General features: G+C 41.6%; 1 protein-coding gene and 1 pseudogene across 1 annotated transcript in view; one reads left to right on the top strand and one right to left on the bottom strand.

Annotated features, from left to right (window-relative positions):
- LNP1 (leukemia NUP98 fusion partner 1) overlaps positions 1 to 18050 on the bottom strand; it is a 40943-nt gene that overhangs the window by 861 nt on the left and 22032 nt on the right. Inside the window, exons 5-7 of the mRNA XM_053670241.1 lie at positions 13081 to 13311; positions 8675 to 8860; positions 4124 to 4262 (exon numbers count right to left, since the gene is read on the bottom strand). Of these exons, the coding sequence (XP_053526216.1) occupies positions 4124 to 4262; positions 8675 to 8860; positions 13081 to 13311 (556 nt within the window). The remainder of the gene's footprint in view (positions 1 to 4123; positions 4263 to 8674; positions 8861 to 13080; positions 13312 to 18050) is intronic.
- On the top strand, positions 7610 to 7708 carry LOC119060667 (uncharacterized; annotated as a pseudogene).

Here is an 18050-nt window from a genome sequence, read left to right as displayed (position 1 = left end):
TTGTGAAGTGATTACCACAATAAGTTTAGTTAACATCCATCATCTCATATAGATGCAGTAAAAAGAAATGAAGAGAGAGAGAGGTTTTTCTCCTTGTAAAGAGAACTCAGCATTAACAGTTTTTGTACACATAAGTGGTAACTATAGCCATCATGTGCACATTGCATCCCTAGTACTTATTTATCAGATAATTTTTAGAAGTCCTGTGATGTGTTTCTCTCATTCCCTGTCCTTAACATGTTTTGTTTTGTTTTCCTATTTGCCCCTGTACTTCCTGGAAGTGGTGACTTGTCCTTATCTTTCTATGTTTGCAAAGTGATGGGTGAGAAATAAAGCCACTTGCTTAGTTTATAGAACATAGTGAGCAGCCTTTAAACACAGGGGGTAGATGTATTCCAGAGATGAGAAAAGAGATTCCTGGGAAAGTACTTGATTGGCTCCTTAATCATGTTAAAATGGTTCCTGACCAGTACGACATTATTATTACCCCGTAATTAATGTCTAACCAGGGCCCATCCCAAATGGAAAATCTAAACAAATAGACACAATAGTCATTATAAAGTTGTCATTTGTTTGTGCTTATTGCTCCACCAAAACACCTGAAGGCAATGTACATAACAGCAATGAAAACATGAGCTGTGAAGAATGATGGGTGTGCACCAAACACTGAGAAGGGGGAAAGAAGAGAGGAGATAAGAAGATTTGAAACAGCGTCTTCATTAAAGTTTGAATACGAGCTTGATGGGTGTCTGATGTCCTGCTAAAAGGTTTTGATTTAATTCTATAAATGATAAGGAACCTGCCAAGGTCTTCAAGTTAGAGAGTAACATAATGTTTTGTTGCTTTTTAAGGATATTGTATTGATTATGCTATTACAGTTGTCCCAATTACTTCTCCCTTTTACCCCCCTCCTCCAAGCAACCCTTCCCTTCTTATAAGGTTGTACATATAAGTTCTTTGGCTTCTCTGTTTCCTATACTATTCTTAACCTCCCCCTGCCTATTTTATACGTACCATTTATGCTTCTTAGTCCCTGTACTATCCCCCTATTCTTCCCTTCCCCCTCCCCACTGAAAACCCTCCATATGATCTCCATTTCTCTGGTTCTGTTCCTGTTCTAGTTATTTGCTTAGTTTTTGTTTTTTTTCTTAGTTTCAGTTGTTGATAGGTATGAGTTTGTTGTCATTTTACTATTCACAGTTTTTTATCTCCTTCTATTTCTTAGATAAGTCCCTTTAACATTTCCTAGAATAAGGGCTTGATAATGATTAACTCCTTTAACTTGACCTTATCTGGGAAGAACTTTATCTACCCTTCCAGTCTAAATGATAGCTCTACTGGCTCAAGTAATCTTGGATGTAGGTCCTTGTCTTTCATGACTTGGAATAGTTCTTTCCAGCCTTTTTTTGCTTGCAAGGTTTCTTTTGAGAAATCAGCTGATAGTCTTATGGGCACTACTTTGTAAATAAGTCTCTCCTTTCCTCTTGCTGCTTTTAAGATTCTCTCTTTATTTTTAATCATGGATAAGTTAATTATGATACGCCTTAGTGTGTTCCTCCTTGGGTCCATTTTCTTTGGGACTCTCTGAGCTTCCTGGACTTCCTGGAAGTATATTTCCTTCACCAGATTGGGGAAGTTTTCCTTCATTATCTTTTCAAATAAGTTTTCCATTTCTTGCTCTTTCTCTTCTCCTTCTGGCACCCCTATGATTCAGATGTTGGAGTGCTTAAAGTTGTCTCATAGGTTCCTAAGCCTCTCCTCATTTTTTTGAATTCTTGTTTCATCATTCTGTTCCAGATGGATGTTTATTTCTTCCTTCTGGTTCAAATCGTTGATTTGAGTCCCAGTTTCCTTCCCTTCACTGTTGGTTTTCTGTATGTTTTGCTTTATTTCACTTTGTGTAGCCTTCATTTCTTCCTCCATTTTGCAAATGAGCTCAATCGGTTCTGTGAGCATCCTGACTTCCAGTGTTTTGAACTCTGCATTAGGTAAGTTGTCTATCTCCTCGTTGCTTAGCTCTTTTTCTGGAGTTTTGATCTGCTTTTTCATTTGGGCCATATTTCTTTGTCTCCGGCACCTATTATGTTGTAAGGGGGTGGGGCCTTAGGTATTCACCAGGGTGGGACAACCCTCTTTGTGGCTCTGTCTGTGGGGTAGGGGTCAGAGAGGGAACAATGGGGCTTGCTTGCTCTGCTCTAGCCCCACTTCCCAACGAACTCTCCTGTGAGACTAGGAGTTTCTCCCACCGTTGCAAGCCCTGCAGTGGTTTACAGCTAGCTTTGAGTCTTTAGTTTCCCATTTAGCCAGCCCCGCCTTGCCCACATGGTTTACTACCTTGCCTCACATCTTTCCACTAGGCTGCCTATCTCCCATCTCCACCTCTCCCACTGGTCTGGGTGAATGTTTTTTTTGACTCCTTGGTTGTCAGAGTTCCATGCAGTTTGATTTTCTGGCACTTGTGATTGTTCATTGTTTTTAAACTGGTTGTTATCCTCAGTTGTGCGAGGAAGCGAAGTGTTTCTACCTGTACCTCCATCTTGGCTGGAACCTCCATCAGGTACTATTATGAGCCCAAAACTAAAGCTTAGGAGCCTAGGTTATCATCACCTAGCTAGTGATAAGATTGCAGATATGATTCTTGGGTTTTTTTTTAACAAGTTATATGCTAGCCAGTGATGTGTAAATTTTTATTTATTATTGGTTTTCCTTCCTAGAATGGGAGTTCCTAAACAACAGGGTTTTTATCTGCATTGCTCACTCATTGCTCACTGTTGTGTGCTCAGCATAGAGCAGGTAGTCAAAACATCTTTGTTGAATGAACAAGTGGATCCTGGCAAATAGTAATCAAGGATGCGACTCAGGGATCATGAGCCAAGGCAAAGTCTAACAACACTCTGAGGTTTAACCCACTCGAGAACTGCTGGGCACACATGCAGGTGTGAGCTGGGACTAAAAGGGTGGGAAGATAGTAGGTTTTCTTGGTTCACTATTGTTTTTTGTTTGTTTGTTTATGTTTTATTCAGCTACAATGGACATATAACATTCCATTCCAGTATAATGATTTAATATTTGTATATATTGTGAAATAACCACCACAGTAATTCTTCCATCACTGTATATAGTTAAAATGTTTTCCTGTGATACAAAAATTTTAAGATCTATTCTCTTAACAACTTTCGAATATGCAGTATAGCATTATTCATTATAGTCATCATGCTGTACATTACATCCCCAGGTCTTACTTATTTTATAAATGGGAGGTTGTACCTTTTGATGGCTTTCACCCATTCCACCCCCTCCCTACTCCCTGCATCTCTGCCTTGGCAACCACCATTCTATTTTCTTTATCTATGAGCTTTTTTAAGAAAAAGATTTCATGTGTAAATGAGGTCATACAATATTTGTCTTTTTCTATCCAACTCACTTCACTTAGCATATGGCCTGAAGGTTCATCCATGCTGTTGCAAATGACAAGATTTCATTCATTTTTATGGCTGAATAATATTCCTTTGTGTATATATACCACATCTTTTCATCCATTCATCCATTAGTAAACACTTTGGCTATTGTAAATGAGGCTGCAGTGAACATGGCATGCACGTATGTTTTCAAGTTAGTGTTTTATTTCATTTAGATAAATACCTGGAAATATTGCTGGATCGTATGGTAGTTCTATTTTGAACTTTTTGAGGGCCCTCCCTACTGTATCCATAGCGGCTGCCCCAATTTACATGCCCCCCAACTCTGCCAAGGGCTTCCCACTCATTATTGGTTTTTCCTCACATCTCCATGTGTGCAGGTGGCGAAGCTCAGCCAGTTAATATGATTACTGGCTCCGAATCATAGCAGGAATTAGCCAAAACAGAATTGTGTAATCCAAGGTTAGAATATGATGTCAAAAAATTCCAAAGACCGAGGAAATCAGAATTTATAATCCCTCCCTTCACCAGTTTAAAATTTCCCATTGTGCAAGTGTAAATCATCTGTACAGTATTTTAAGCACTCTTTCCCTTTCTGTGTCTTATGAAGTAACCAATTAGTCATCTTTCTGCGTGTATCCTTTTAAAGAAATTTTAATAATAAGTCATAAAGATTACTTAACATTTAATCCGTTTAAACTAACCTCTGAGAGTTCTGATAAGAAATGCTGCAGTTGTCTCCTTTCCATTTGAAAGTAGTGGTAATGATTTCGTCCTTGGCCAAACACTGACACTTATCTGGGTCCAGCATTTCCAGTCCAAATGGCAGCTCAAGTCTGCCCCCTAGAGTAGAGAAACCAGAGTGCCTTAACTGTTACCACGAACTGGATTAAGCTCCTAATTCTGAGATTGGGCTTTCCTAGAGGACTGCCACTTTCTATTTTATATGCTTCTGCATTATTTGTAAGTATGTGAGATATTGATCTTTTAAGTTAAAAAATTTCCACTTTAAGCCCTGGCTGGTGTAGCTCAGTGGCTTGAGTGCGGGCCTGCGAACCAGACAATCGCGGTTCGATTCCCAGTCAGGGTACATTCCTGGGTTGCAGGCCAGTTCCCTGCAGGCCAATTCCCAGCAGGGGATGCATGAAAGGCAACCATACATTGATGTTTCTCTCGCTCTCTCCTTCTCTTCCCCCCTAAAGATAAATAAATTAAATTAAAAAAAATTTCCACTTTAAGTGGAAAATATTAACTACAAATACAATTTTTCATTCCAAACTATGTTTATTGAGTCATTTCTATGTGACACCCACCTACTAAGTTCTGAGAATGCAAAGATGATTAGGATGTGGTTCCTGTCAGTAAGAGTTTATAGTCTAGATGGGAAAACAGACATGTGAGGAAGTCATTCCATTATACGACAAAACCTATATGAGTTATGCTATAACACAGAAGAGAATATGGAAGGACAGAGGCATTTTTATTTGGAGAGAGAAGGAAAGAAGAAAGGACCAAAAAAAGGAAGGACAGAATGAGATAAAACAAACTTTAAAATGCTGTAACTAGTATTAGGCCCATTAACCCCAAATGATATCAGGAAATAATTAAATTCTGATAGTTTTTTAAGCTCAGGAAAACTTAAGAAGTAATTCAAGTAACACAAAAGGAGGCCTGAGAGGATATACAGGTTAGTGGTGTTCAATAGAAATGTAACATGAGACATAGGTGTAACGTTTTCTAGTACCACATTAAAAATGGGGTGGGAGACAAGCAGAATTAATTTTAATAATTTATCTCATTAAATATATCCAAAATATTATCATTCTGTTGGAATCAAGGCAAAACAGAAGGGGCTTAAAATGAGGTAATAGCAATGAAAATGGAGAGAATCTGGTAGACCTAAGGAGATTTAGAAGCAAAGTAGGCAGAAGTTGAAGATTATTTGGATGGAGGATAAAAAGAGTACAAGGTGGCTTCAAACTTGATCAGGTTCTTGCTTAACAACTGGTCAGTCTTACTACAGAGAACACAGGAGGCGGGCAAATGGATAGACAGAACAAGAAGTAGTGACTTACTTTTAAAAGAGAGTTTGAAATGCCTATGACACCTGCAACTAGTTCAATGTCCAAGGGCCAGCTGTGTATGTGAGACTGTGATGCTCAGGACAGAGGTCCGCACCACACAGATAGATTTGGGGATGATCAACACACTCACACACACACACACAACTGACATGGTGCAGACGTGTGAAATTGGCCAGAGAGAATAAGGAGAATAAGGGAGTGACTGTCAGAGTCCAGGGGAAAACCACTATCTGACGCATGAGGATCTCTCACCAAAAACCAGTCAGGGTGATTAGAGAGTACAAGAAGACCCAAAAGAATATAGGTCACAACAGCCAAAGGAGGGGAGGATGGTCAACAATGTCAGATGCTGTCAGGAAATCAAGCAAAGGAAGTAAAGTGGTGTTTTCCTAGAATTCACTGGACAGTAAGAAGGTCACGGGTGACTTTGATGAGAACAGTCTATACAGAGTGTAAGGACAGGAGTCACACTGCTGCAGACTGAAAGTCAAGGGCAACATGCACACAACCCTTCTAGAAGTTTTCTGTGAAAGAAAAGATAGTTAAGGTGGTAGCCAGTGTATATCAAGGGTGGTACCTATTAATAAAGGAAAGTTTTTAAGACAGAAGAGACTTGAACATGTTTAATGGCTATTGGAGAGGAACCATTAAATTTTGCACTGTTATTTCATTGATTTGTTAATGATATATGAACTGAGAGTTCATGTCTGTAAAGTAGTTTATGTATGTGTGTGTGTATATACAGAGACAATATTCTGGAAGGACATATACCAAAGTATTAACCATATTTATCTCTGGGTAGGTATAATAAAAGAATTTTTATTTTTATTCTCTTTCTTTAAATGTATATTGTTTATTAGGAAAAATATGGCTTTGTGATAGAAAGAAGGTACTAAGCTAGAGACTTCGTTTTCAGGGAGTCCCCCCTCCTGCATGTACTATGGTCCTGAAAATATGGTAGAAATAGGCTTCCTCCCAGTTTGACGAAATAGATTATAAAATCCCTAATCATGATTTTTCCAGGTCCTGCCATTCTTGAGTCCAGGAAGAGGAAAACCCTTCACAGGTGTCCTGGCTAAGGTGGAAGGTGGCTACTGTCTCAGCCAACCAGCCACTGGCCAAGGGAACTCCATCCAGTTGTCCCCTCTCCCCATGGATGGGCCACCTCTCCCTAGCCCTTTCTATAGGGGCCAGAGCTGAGGAGCAGACTGTCCCCAAACCTGAAACTTGGTTAGTAAGACTGAAAAGTGCCTGAAGGAGCCCTGGCTGGTGTGGCTCAGTGGATTGAGTGCCAACCTGTGAACCAAAGAGTCAGTGGTTCAACTCCCAGTCAGGGCACATGCCTGAGTTGCAGGCCAGGTCCCCAGTGGGGGGCATGTGAGAGGCAACCACACATTGATGTTTCCCTCCCTCTCTTTCTCTCTCCCTTCCCCTCTTTAAAAACAAATAAATAAAATCTTTAAAAATAAAGTACCTGGAGGAGAGCTGAGGAAACAATTACAGCATAATGCCATCCTTGAAGGCAGGCCAGGCCCCGTCCTCCCCCTCAGTGGTGGCAAACAACAGGCCAGTGACACTGTCTAAAAGCTTTCCTTTATATGGGTCAAAAACCATTAAACTGTGTATAAAGGCCACAAAAGGGATGAAGGTATAAGCTGTATGAAAACTGAAAGAATTTGGGTCAAAGATCATCACTATTTTACTTTTTCTTCACTGTTTTCCTCTTCTTTCCTTCTCCTTTTCCTTCTTTCTACTGTCTATGTCAAAGTTACTTTGTGTCTTACTTAATCAATTCATTATAGTATTACTTATAAGTAGTGGTTTTGGGAGATATTGTTCTTTACTATGTGAAGAGTAGCTGCCCCTGGGCATTTGAACCTCTAAGACAGAGACGAAGAATAAATCAGGAGGGTATTAAAGAATGTAGAGTCTTTTCCTCCAGGGGGGAAAATAGTGGTAGAATATGGCCTCAGTGGGCTAATTACCTGACTGTGTAATTATTTCATGAAGTATACATATGTCAAATCATTATATTGTACAATTTAAATGTATACAACTTTATTTGTCAATCATACTTTAATAAAGCTAAAACAGTAAGAAAAACAAGTGCTCACTTCAGCAGCACATACACTAAAACTGGAATCACAGAGAAGATTCGCATGGCCACTGCACAAGAATGACAGGCACTCAGTGCTCCCTATTTAAAAATAATGCATGGGATGGAATATACAACGTGGTGACTGTATGGTATATTTGAACACTGCTAAGAGAGTAGATTGTAAAAGTTCTCATCACAAGAAAAAAAAAAAGTTACTGTGTGGTGACGGATGTTAATCCCCCTTATCCCGGTGGTCGTTTTACAATATACACAAGTATCATTAGGTGGCACACCTGAAACTAATGTTATTTGCCTATATTTCAATAAAAATAAATGCCAAAGATGGCCTCAGTTATAACCGAGAGCAGGAAGCAGACCTCAGAGCTCCCGTCCCCGCCCATGCAGCCCAGACAGTGACCTGCGCCCACTCTTGCTTTCCCCAGGCTGCTCCCTCCCACCCACCACCTGCACCCTCAGTCGGACCGCGGCCGAGGGAACACGAGGCCCCGCCCCAGGTCAGGAGCAGGTCGGACTGGAGGGCGCTCGGGCCCTAACACTGCCCACAGCTGTGAGGTCCCGAACGCTCCCAAACGTGTTTCCTGGCTTGGAGGGGAGGAAACGGGCCCGCCCTAGAGGGGTGAGGACTGTTTGAGGTCAAGACCTCAGTTTAATACTTGGCATGTTAATGACCGTTCTCATTAAACGCTGGCCATTAGACGTACTTACATAATTACTGCTAATAAGGATCTATGCTTAGAGTCGCACTAATGACGTTGTTTAAGGTTTTTTGCGATTCTGACGTGGAAGAGGGGTTGGTAAGATGTGTGGGTGGCTCTTAAATATCTTTCTTTACATTTTCAAGAACTACTTTAATGTATGAAAATGTTTTATTCTCCTTATTCCCATAACAGGCCAACAGAGCCGATCGAATTCCCTGCTAAGACGCCAGAAGCAGCTGCACCGGGAGGCCAGTCTGGCTGGGGAGCAGCCCCCCTCCGCCCTCCCCCACTGAGCGCCGCAGGCGGCCTGCCAGCACCACCGCCCGGACCCCGCACGCTGCGCTCCAAACGCACCGCAGCCCGTGTCGTCACGGTGGGGGAGCGGAGCGCTACTGGAGTCCTTTTTTCAAAGAGAGGGGCTGCCTGTACTTCTCCGTGTTCTTCCCTCCTAGAGCCCCTTCTTTCCTCCGCTTTCTGGCGGGATCTTATCTCCATCCTCAGGCATTCCCTTTCATTTTTTCCCTTTCTGCTGTCGGGTCCCTGGAAGAGAAGGATCAGAAAAGCACAAAAATATGCCAACAGCTGACAACGTTTTGCATTTCAGTTAATTACCAGAAACGAAGAGCAGACTTCTGCATCTTAGTTTCTTATAATAAATTAGCATAAGCCTAAGGGTGCTGTTAAGGCTTTAATCATAACTAAAAAATAAATGCAAAGTGAGGCGTCTATCGAGGAAACTCGGCCTGCACGGGACTACCTCCAACACACGGGGACGTGATTTCACAACATGATAAAATTAGTCTCCCGGTGCTTTTTGAAAAGGAATGTGCTAATTGAATCATGCATGCAATTATTCTAACCTTGCTGTGTCCACTCCCACAAATTATATTAATAGTAGGGTTTGCTCTGGTTTTAATGTGAGGACTCTGTGATGACTGAAGTGTCGAAATAACATCCAAATTCATGAATGGTCCCCCACATGTTCCCCGGGGGTCTGTATGCATTAGAACCAGGGGATATGGCACTAACAACAGAGACCCAACCTCCTACAATTTACACCTAGGTGGAGGGAGACAGACATCAAAAGCCTAACAGGAAACAAGAGAATAAGAAGCAAATAGTGGTATGTGCGATGAGTGGAAACAGGATGGCAGTCTGGGGGCGGCGGAGGTGAAGGGGGGGCTTCTTTAGGTTCCACGGCCAGGCAGTGCCTTTCAAAGGAGTTACCAGCAAGAAAAAGTGGCACTGGTAAATGTGGCGATGCCATCTATGTACACTTCTCTTTTCCAGAGTGAAGAAAGAAAATCATTGTTCTCCTCCACTTGATCTGGAAATGCTGGGGAACCGGAGAAAGCCTATCAAGCCAACTTACAGGGCGCGCGCGCTGCAGCCAAGGAGCAGGTCATGACTGGGCGCTGCAGGGGTGTCAGCTCCTCCACAGGGTTCAACTGCTTTCGCACCGCCCCTAGACCGGTTCATCACTGCCACCTGGAACGGTCCACTAGTCAAACTCAGAAAGCAAGGCCAGTGCCGGGGCTGAGATTCAAATGAAGAGGAACTTAAAATGTGTGCTACCTCTATAAATGTGCCTCCAGATTATTTTCATTAGATCCAGCAATTGTATTAGGTCCACCAGCCTGATAAAAATTTATATGTAGTGGTCATGAATGTCTCCAGTACTTAAAATTTGTATAAAAAATATAGTGATGATTATTTCCAACTTGGCTTTTTCCCTTTTGGAGGTAAAGACTGAGGTCTTTACCTCCAAAAGGAAGGTCATAAATAATGACCTGAAATACTTTCTTACCTTAGCCACTTAGAAATAAAATGTGAAAATGATCAGCATAAGCCAATTGAGGTTTTCAATATCAAAATGAAAGAATTTAGTGTTACTGCCCATGATCTACTACAAAAGCAGTTTCTGGTTCCTTTGGATGCTGAAAGATACAACATTTAAATCTACATGTTAGTTTGCACTCGGCCCCCACACAAAAGATAACATCATTTTTAAATTCACCAGCAAATTGCACTCTTTAATGTAGTTAGCTTTAGAAAATTGTCGGTTGTGAAATAGAAAAACATTTTAAAGTATTTGTGTATCGGTTCTGAAATTTTAATGTTCATTACGATTAACTTTATTTTATTTAAAAACTGATATAAAATAAAATAGTAAAAATTATTTACTATAAATATTGGTATCATATGAAAACTTTTAATAATTTTGTAAATTCCTAGCAGGTTTCTAGCTATTATAGTATATACCTTTGGAAAAGTCCTGAAGTAAAAAATATATATATTAAAAATAGTGCCTTGGTTATCTGGGCATTCAAAAGGAAGAACTTGGGCCTTGGCTGGTGTGGCTTCATGGACTGCATGCCAGCCTATAAACTGAAGGGTCATGGGTTCAATTCCCAGTCAGGGCACATGCCTGGGTTGTGGGCCAGGTTCCCAGTAGGGGGCATGAAAGAGGCAACCACACATTGATGTTTCTCTCCCTCTCTTTTTTTCTATCTTTCCTTCTCTCTAGAAGTAAATAAAATCTTTTTTTTTTAAAGGAAGAACTTGGGAAAGGAATACAACAACATGTTATATTTTAGGAATAATGTGATAAACATCTTTCAATTAAAAACTGATTTCACATTTACATACTTTTAGGGCTTATAATATTAGCAAGTGATTTCACATAAGTAGTTATATGAGAGTATATGTCATTATGTGAAAATTTTTTGAGGCCATTAGAATCAACAAAGAAGTGTTTCAATTAAATTTTTTTTAAGTATATGTGTGTATACCCTACCTTGTCTTAGGGAAAAAATGTTTTAAGATTCTATTTATCTTGAGAGAGAGTAAAAAAGAGAGGGGAGAAACACGCCTCGCGTGCAGGCCGGCCACACTCAGCCCACTGAGCCACACCGGCCAGAGCTGTTCCAAGAAGAGTTTAAGGCAGGTAGATTTCCTGAATGAATATAATGAGTCATTTTAACATGCAGGGTTTCTTTTGTTTGTTCGTTTTTAATCCTCGCCTGAGGACACTGTCTTTTCATTACTTTGAGAGAGAGAGAGAAGAGAGAAACACTGATGTGAGAGAGAAACATTGGTCGCTTGCTCCCTGTCCGTGCCTCCACCAGGGATTGAACCTGTGATCCTTGGGTTAACGAGAGGACACTCCACACAGGTCAGGGCAACGTGCAGTTTTAAAACAGGAATTCTTTCACTTCTGTTTTACTCTTGCCAGAAGTTCATAAGCTGAATCTAATTTTGAGGAAATATTGGGTAACCCCAAATTGAACGTTATTCTAAAAAATAACCGCTTTGTACTCTTCAGATGACAGCATTGGAAAAGACAAGTGAAGCCTGAGGAACAGCTTCAGAATGAAATAGATGGAAGAAAAAAATGAGTAAATAAAATAGATGGAAGAGAATGAGTTGTTTGCGACACATGATCTAGAATCTCTCATAAAGAATATTATCAGAACAAGCAAAACATGAACAAGGTGAAGAAAGGAGATACAAAAGGATTACACTGGTGGTGATTCCCTGAGTTTCATTACTGTACTGTGTGCAACTAAGAGGGTGTTCTTGTGCCCTGGTTTGGGGATGGGAAGGAGAGGGTTTAGGTAAAGGTAACTCATGGTGACATTTGGAGGGAATCTAAATGAAGGGTGTGTTCTTTGTACAATTGTTGCAACCCTGATGTAAATCTGAAACCATATTTTTAAAAAAGCAACAGTATAAAGAAAGGACCAAACAGGAACTCTTGAAGTGAGAGCTGTTTACTATTCTTCCTTCCGTATTCCTCTTACGATCTGGTGAAGAGAGCAGCTTACTGAAGGGAGAGCACAGACACATGAGGTCACTGAAGAAAGCTGAGGCAAGGACGCACAGTAAAGGTCCCGACAGCCACGTGTGCTGGGCAGAAAGCGCTGTGCTCAGATGGACAAGGAGCTAGGAAGCACCTGCGTGTCTTCACCTGTGCACAGAGCACAGCTCAAGACCCAGGTGGTAATGCACCCAGGTTCACTCATTTGTTCTACTATACAGCAGAATATATTATTCCTGTTTTGTAAAATAAAACAAACGCCAAGGACCACACACAAAAAAGTATTTGCTCAAGGTCACTCCGTGAGCATTTTGCCCCAAATTAATTGCACCTCCAAATTAACTGATCTCCAGTTTATTCCTTTACCTATCAAGTTTGGCATCAGCAGTGGAGCTTCTATTCTGTTTCCATGCCTGTCTCCCTTGTGCTCTGCTGAGCCTCCCCCAAGGCCACTGTGAACACCTGGACCACACCCACTTACTAGACAGTGTCCAGATTGCTCCCTCGACCTGCCTTTTTAAAGTCCAGGGGAACATGACAGACACCATCACAGACTGCTTGCTGCTGGATTCAATACTGCACAGGAGCAGCAAGAGTAGCGTTTCTCTTCTTCAAACAGTGAAAGGAGAGTGAGTCACAATGATTTAGTCTAAAGGTGAAAAAAGTAATTTCAAAGAACTAGAGCACCTCAATAACAAAAACATGCCACTAATGGTCCTCCAGGAATCCTTCCCACACCAGCTACCATCAGTAAATATAATAATAATAAATTTTTATGTACATCTGGGCTATGTAAAACTGAGTGTCAGTTTTTCAAAGATCTCAACACCAAGCTGTGAAAGAAGAAGTGGGATTTGTTCTCCTCCAGTGTGGGCAGGAGAAGCCCTTTGGGTTTCCTGTTCTAAAGTGGCCTAAATATTCAATGACTCTGTTAACATACCAAAGAGACAGAGCGCTTGGTTTTGAAGCACAGTCTCTGTTCAAAGGACTCTGAAAATGCCTGCATTTTGGAATGGGATCTCCTTTTTGATTCCAATGGCGCCTTGGGGGACATGTCCCCTGAGCTTCTCCTATAATCCCTCACGTGGGTACGGCAGCGACATCCCTGGTCCTCGTGAGAATGCCTTCTGGGACGGCTGTCAGATGACGTGGCTCTGGGAAGCACAGGAAACTGGAAACATAGAATAAAAATGTTTCCAATATACAGAGGCTGTACGGTATTAGCACAGAGACAGAATATCCATGAATTACTAACTAAACAAATACCAGGTTAAACTGAAATTTTATCTTTTTCATCAGGACCTTTCTTCTGCAATGAAGCAGTAGAATCAATGGATTAAAACATTAAGTACAACATCCCAAGATTACTTATGTTGTCCTCCACCAACCACTAGGGCAATATAATAAATTGCCCCAAGTCTTGAATTGCAATTGTAAGAAAATCTCAAAGTTATCAAATAATTTTAATGATGCCATAAATTTTTGACAACTAATATTTTTAAAAAGAGCCTTGGCCGCGCAGTCAGTTGGTTAGAGCATCATGTCCAACACACCACAGGTGCAGGTTTGATCCGTGGTCAGGGCACATACAAGAATCCACCAATGAGTGCGTACGTGAGCAGGACAACAGATCGATGTCTCTCTCTCCCTGTCTTCCTCCCTCAATCACTTTAAAAATTAATTAATTAATGAAATTTCTCTATTAAATAAATAATATAAAAATTAAATATATGATTTCTATACAAAGAAGGAATTTCTGAGCAGAAGAGCAATGGAAGAAGTCATAAGGAAAAAATAACTATGTAAAAATAAAGCTAATATGCATCCTAATGCTAATAAAATGACTTAAAGTAATAGACACAAACCAAAAACATGTGCTACATGTTATTATACTAATGTTTAATGACACCCTGACAATATGCAGTGCATCTCACATACCCAGAGACAGACGCAGAGGTCATGGAATGCAATGACATCAGTGTTAAAATGGTCAGTGTGACATTCATCAATGTCACAGTGTCACATCAGTGTTAAAATGACGTCAGTGTTACATGGGAAAATGATCGACGGAGGAACGGTTCAGAGAAATCAAACTGCTTGAAAGAACTGTGACTCTTGCTCTCCCCATCTCTCCCACGCCAGCCTAGCTTTTGCGCCCACAACTAACTTTGGTCGTGATTTTGCCCACAGTGTTGCCAGGTTCTGTGCACATTTTGCTCTTAATTCACCAGCATTCAACCCAGTTGCTGAGGGCCCTTCTGGAAACGCTCTTTCCCTTGCCCTCTACCACTGTACCCTCTTGGTTTCCCTCTGATTTTTCCTTCAAAAAAAAAGATTTTATGTCTTTCTTTTTAGAGAGAGAGGAAGGGAGGGAGAAAGAGAGGGAGAGAAACACTGATGTGTGAGAGAAACACTGATGAGCTGTCTCTCATGCGCACCCACCCGGGGACCTGGCCTGGAACCCAGACATGTGCTTTGCTGGGAATTGAACCAGCAACTTCTCTGTTCATAGGCTGGTGCTCGGTCCACGAGTCACACCAGCCAGGGCCCTCTGACCTTTCTGGCTGTGACCCCATCCACTTCCTCTACCTCACCAACAGCTAAACCTCCAGTCACCATAGAAACTGCACATCCCCAGAGAGCCTGTCCTACCACCTGATTGGTTCAGGTCCCTGTTAGAAGTTCTCCCAGGACCTCACACGTCTCCTTCACGATACTTATCACAACTGTAATCAGTAATTTGGGTAATTTTGTCACATGTCTCTCTTCTCCATTAGCTCGTATTATCTGTGACTCAAGGGCTATGTTTCGGTCTCTGGTGGAATCCCAGTCCTCCGCCGCACCTTGCCTGATTCACAGCACGAGCTTACTAATATATATTGGGTTGATAAATATATAAAGAATTTAAAAAATACCAAATCGTAAAAATCATTTATGCTTTTCAGTAAAGTTATATAAAATAAAATAATGAACAATTTTGCCTTTCAGGTTAGCAAAAAAAAAAAAAGTTTGCTAATGGTACCAAGAGCAGTAAGAGAAGGGGGAGACAGGCCTGTCATTCCTGACTGACAGGACTAGAAATGCACACGCTTCCCTAGAAAGCTGTTTGCAAAACCTGTCAGGAGGCTCAAAATATTCTCCTTCTTGGGTCCATCTGTTGAGTGTTGCTCTGGGCTGAACCGTGTCCCACCTTCCAATCCGTGTATTGAAGCCCTGTGTGAGTAACTCAGAATGGGACTACCTTTGGAGGCAGAACCTTTAAAGATTAAAGTAAAATGAGGCCATTAGCGTGGGCCCTAATCAAGTCTGACTGGTGTCCTAACAGAAAAGGAAATTTGGACCCACAGCGCAATACCAGGGATGTGTTAACACAGAGGAAAATGCATGTGAGGACCCAGCAAGAAGGAGGGCATCTACGAGCCAAGGAGGGAGCCCTCGGGAGAAGCCAAATCTGCCTACTCCTTGATCTTGGACTTCCAACCTCCAGATCTATGAGAAAGTAAATTTCTGTTATTTAAGCCACCTAGTCTACGGTATTTTGTCACAGCAGCCCAAACAAACTAATACACAGGTCTAGAAACTTACTGTCAAACAATAACTGGAAATGTGGTTGATGATTTGTCAAGCTGCTAACATACACGTGGTATTGTAAATCTGTATTTATAAGTCCATTTATGGTACTTCGTGCTGTGAACAAACTGGGGAGCAAAACAGGCAGAGGGCGCCCATCTTGGAGCTTCTGTGTGTGTAGGAGATAGACACGAAACATGCAGGGCGTGCGCTTACTTCTGTGGCCAATGTTACACAGTTCCGGGTGCAGTGAGAGGTGTAATGGTAAAACTCTGTCTATTTGGGTGGGCACTGGGACAGCTGAGAGGGGTAGTGGGAGACTCTTTCGTAGGTGTGATGACTGAGCGACAATCTGAAGGATGAGCAGGGTTAATCAGAGAATAGGGACCTCTTCCTGCCCGAGGATGAACACTGTGTGTTCAAGGCCCTGTCACAGGAGAGGCCTGTGGTTGGAAGGAAGAGAGGCCTGGCGGGGCCGGAGATCCCGGGAACCTGAGCAGACAGAGGCTGGTGCTGAGGGGCCTGACGGAGGGGCCGTCCCAAGGTGGGTGATGTTGGGACACACCAAACTGTGACCAGCGGCTTTCTCTGTGATGTCAGATTGTTTGTTTCCTTCTCCTTTTCAGTATTTTTCAAGTTTGCTACAGGGATTATGTACTAATTATCAGAAAAAATAATAACCTTTAAAAATTTGAGACAGACACAGAAGGGCACATACTGCATGACTCCACTTACATGAAGGATCTAAAAATAGTCAAACTTATAGAAGCAAAAACAAAAAGAATGATGGGTGATTTTTTAGAATGGTGGTTGCCAGGGGCTAAGAGGACAGGAAAGAGAAAGTTGCAAATCAGTGGATATAAAATTCAGTTACGCAAGATGAGCAGGTTCTGGAGACCTGCTGTGCAGTGCTGCACTCATCGATAACAACATTGTAGTATGTACTTAAAAATCTGCTAAGAGGCTGAATCCCAGGTTAACTGTTCTTGCCACAACAGAATTTTTAAACAAAATTAAAAAATTTGAGACTGGGAGTAACATATGGATTTCCTGTACCACTGAGAGGCCTGAAAAGAATGGAAAAGTTTCAATCGCAGTATGAATAAGCATTTACTATCTCCTTAGAGCAGGTGGGATTTCTAGTTGGTTGGTTTTGGTGTGGGACTTGGTGAGAAACGAGTTTAAAAGAGCACTCTCATTGATTTCAGGGTGAAGCTCCACTTTTTAAAATGTTACTTATTATGTAAGCTCTACTTTTGGAATTTTATATGCCTTTCCAATATAATTCCCCCACAAAGACATGAATTGACGTAACATTTTTACCAAGTATGTGCTCATCTCCTCCACAGTCATGGACTAAGCTTCCAGGTCTACTTCCCACACTGCCGAGTAGGCTTTGTCACTCGGGGTGGGATCCCCCACACTCTGATCTCACCTCCTGAGCTCCTGGGGCCCCGGCTGCAGGGCCTGCAGCAGGTGCTGGCTTCGGCAGCAGTAACTACTCCCTGCCCTGACTCGCACTGCAGCAGAGTCCGCTAAACAGCTTAGCTGTTGCCACTGTGGTCCCAGAAATCCTGTGCACTCTCTGACCCCAAGTTCTCATTTTAGAGACACTGGTTTTGTAATATCTTCAGTTCAGAGCTTAACTGCTTATGTTCGTTATCCTGGCTTTCACTGCAATCATCCTTCTACTGTGCCCTGCCTGTCCTCTGAGTAAACACAGCACCTGAGCCACCCACAACAGTAGGATGAGAAACAATCAGGTGCCAGGATAATAAGACCCGTGTTGAGACTTACTGTACAGTGTGTACCAGGCACCCTGGAGACAATGACCCTGAACTCTAATCTCAGAGGAAATCCTATAAGGAGGTTGTTCTTCCCCTTTTACACGTGAGGAAAATGAATCTGAGTTTGGCCACTTGGCTGGCCTAAGATTTGTGTGACTAGTGATGTTACTGGAGAAATAAAGTGCCATGCCTAAGCGTGAGACATCTCTTTTTGGATGAATAATTCTAAACTTTTTTCTTGAACTGCAGCAAAAACGTCATACTAGTTCTACACAAAAGTGCCTGTATACAGGAGTTTCAACAACATACCAGACAGAGCAGAATTTCACTATAAAAATAATGATAATAACTTGTAGGTCTTTACGAATTGTATTAAATAAGAATTTTATGTGAGGAATAACATATAATGTCGTCTAATGATATCATCAGAGCCAAGAGGGCTGGCTGTAAATTAGTCAACATAGGGAAACAACATTAGGTAAAAATATACAAACTGGTAGGTAGCTCTCTTAGAAATAATTTTTAAAAAGCTCAATACCATCCACTGAACGTC

This window comes from Artibeus jamaicensis, unplaced genomic scaffold, assembly GCF_021234435.1.
Source record: "Artibeus jamaicensis isolate MK-2021 breed Jamaican fruit bat unplaced genomic scaffold, CSHL_Jam_final contig_558, whole genome shotgun sequence".
Classification (NCBI taxonomy): Eukaryota; Metazoa; Chordata; class Mammalia; order Chiroptera; family Phyllostomidae; genus Artibeus; species Artibeus jamaicensis.
Note: the sequence above shows the minus strand (reverse complement) of the source record. Positions and strands in the feature narration are given on the sequence as shown.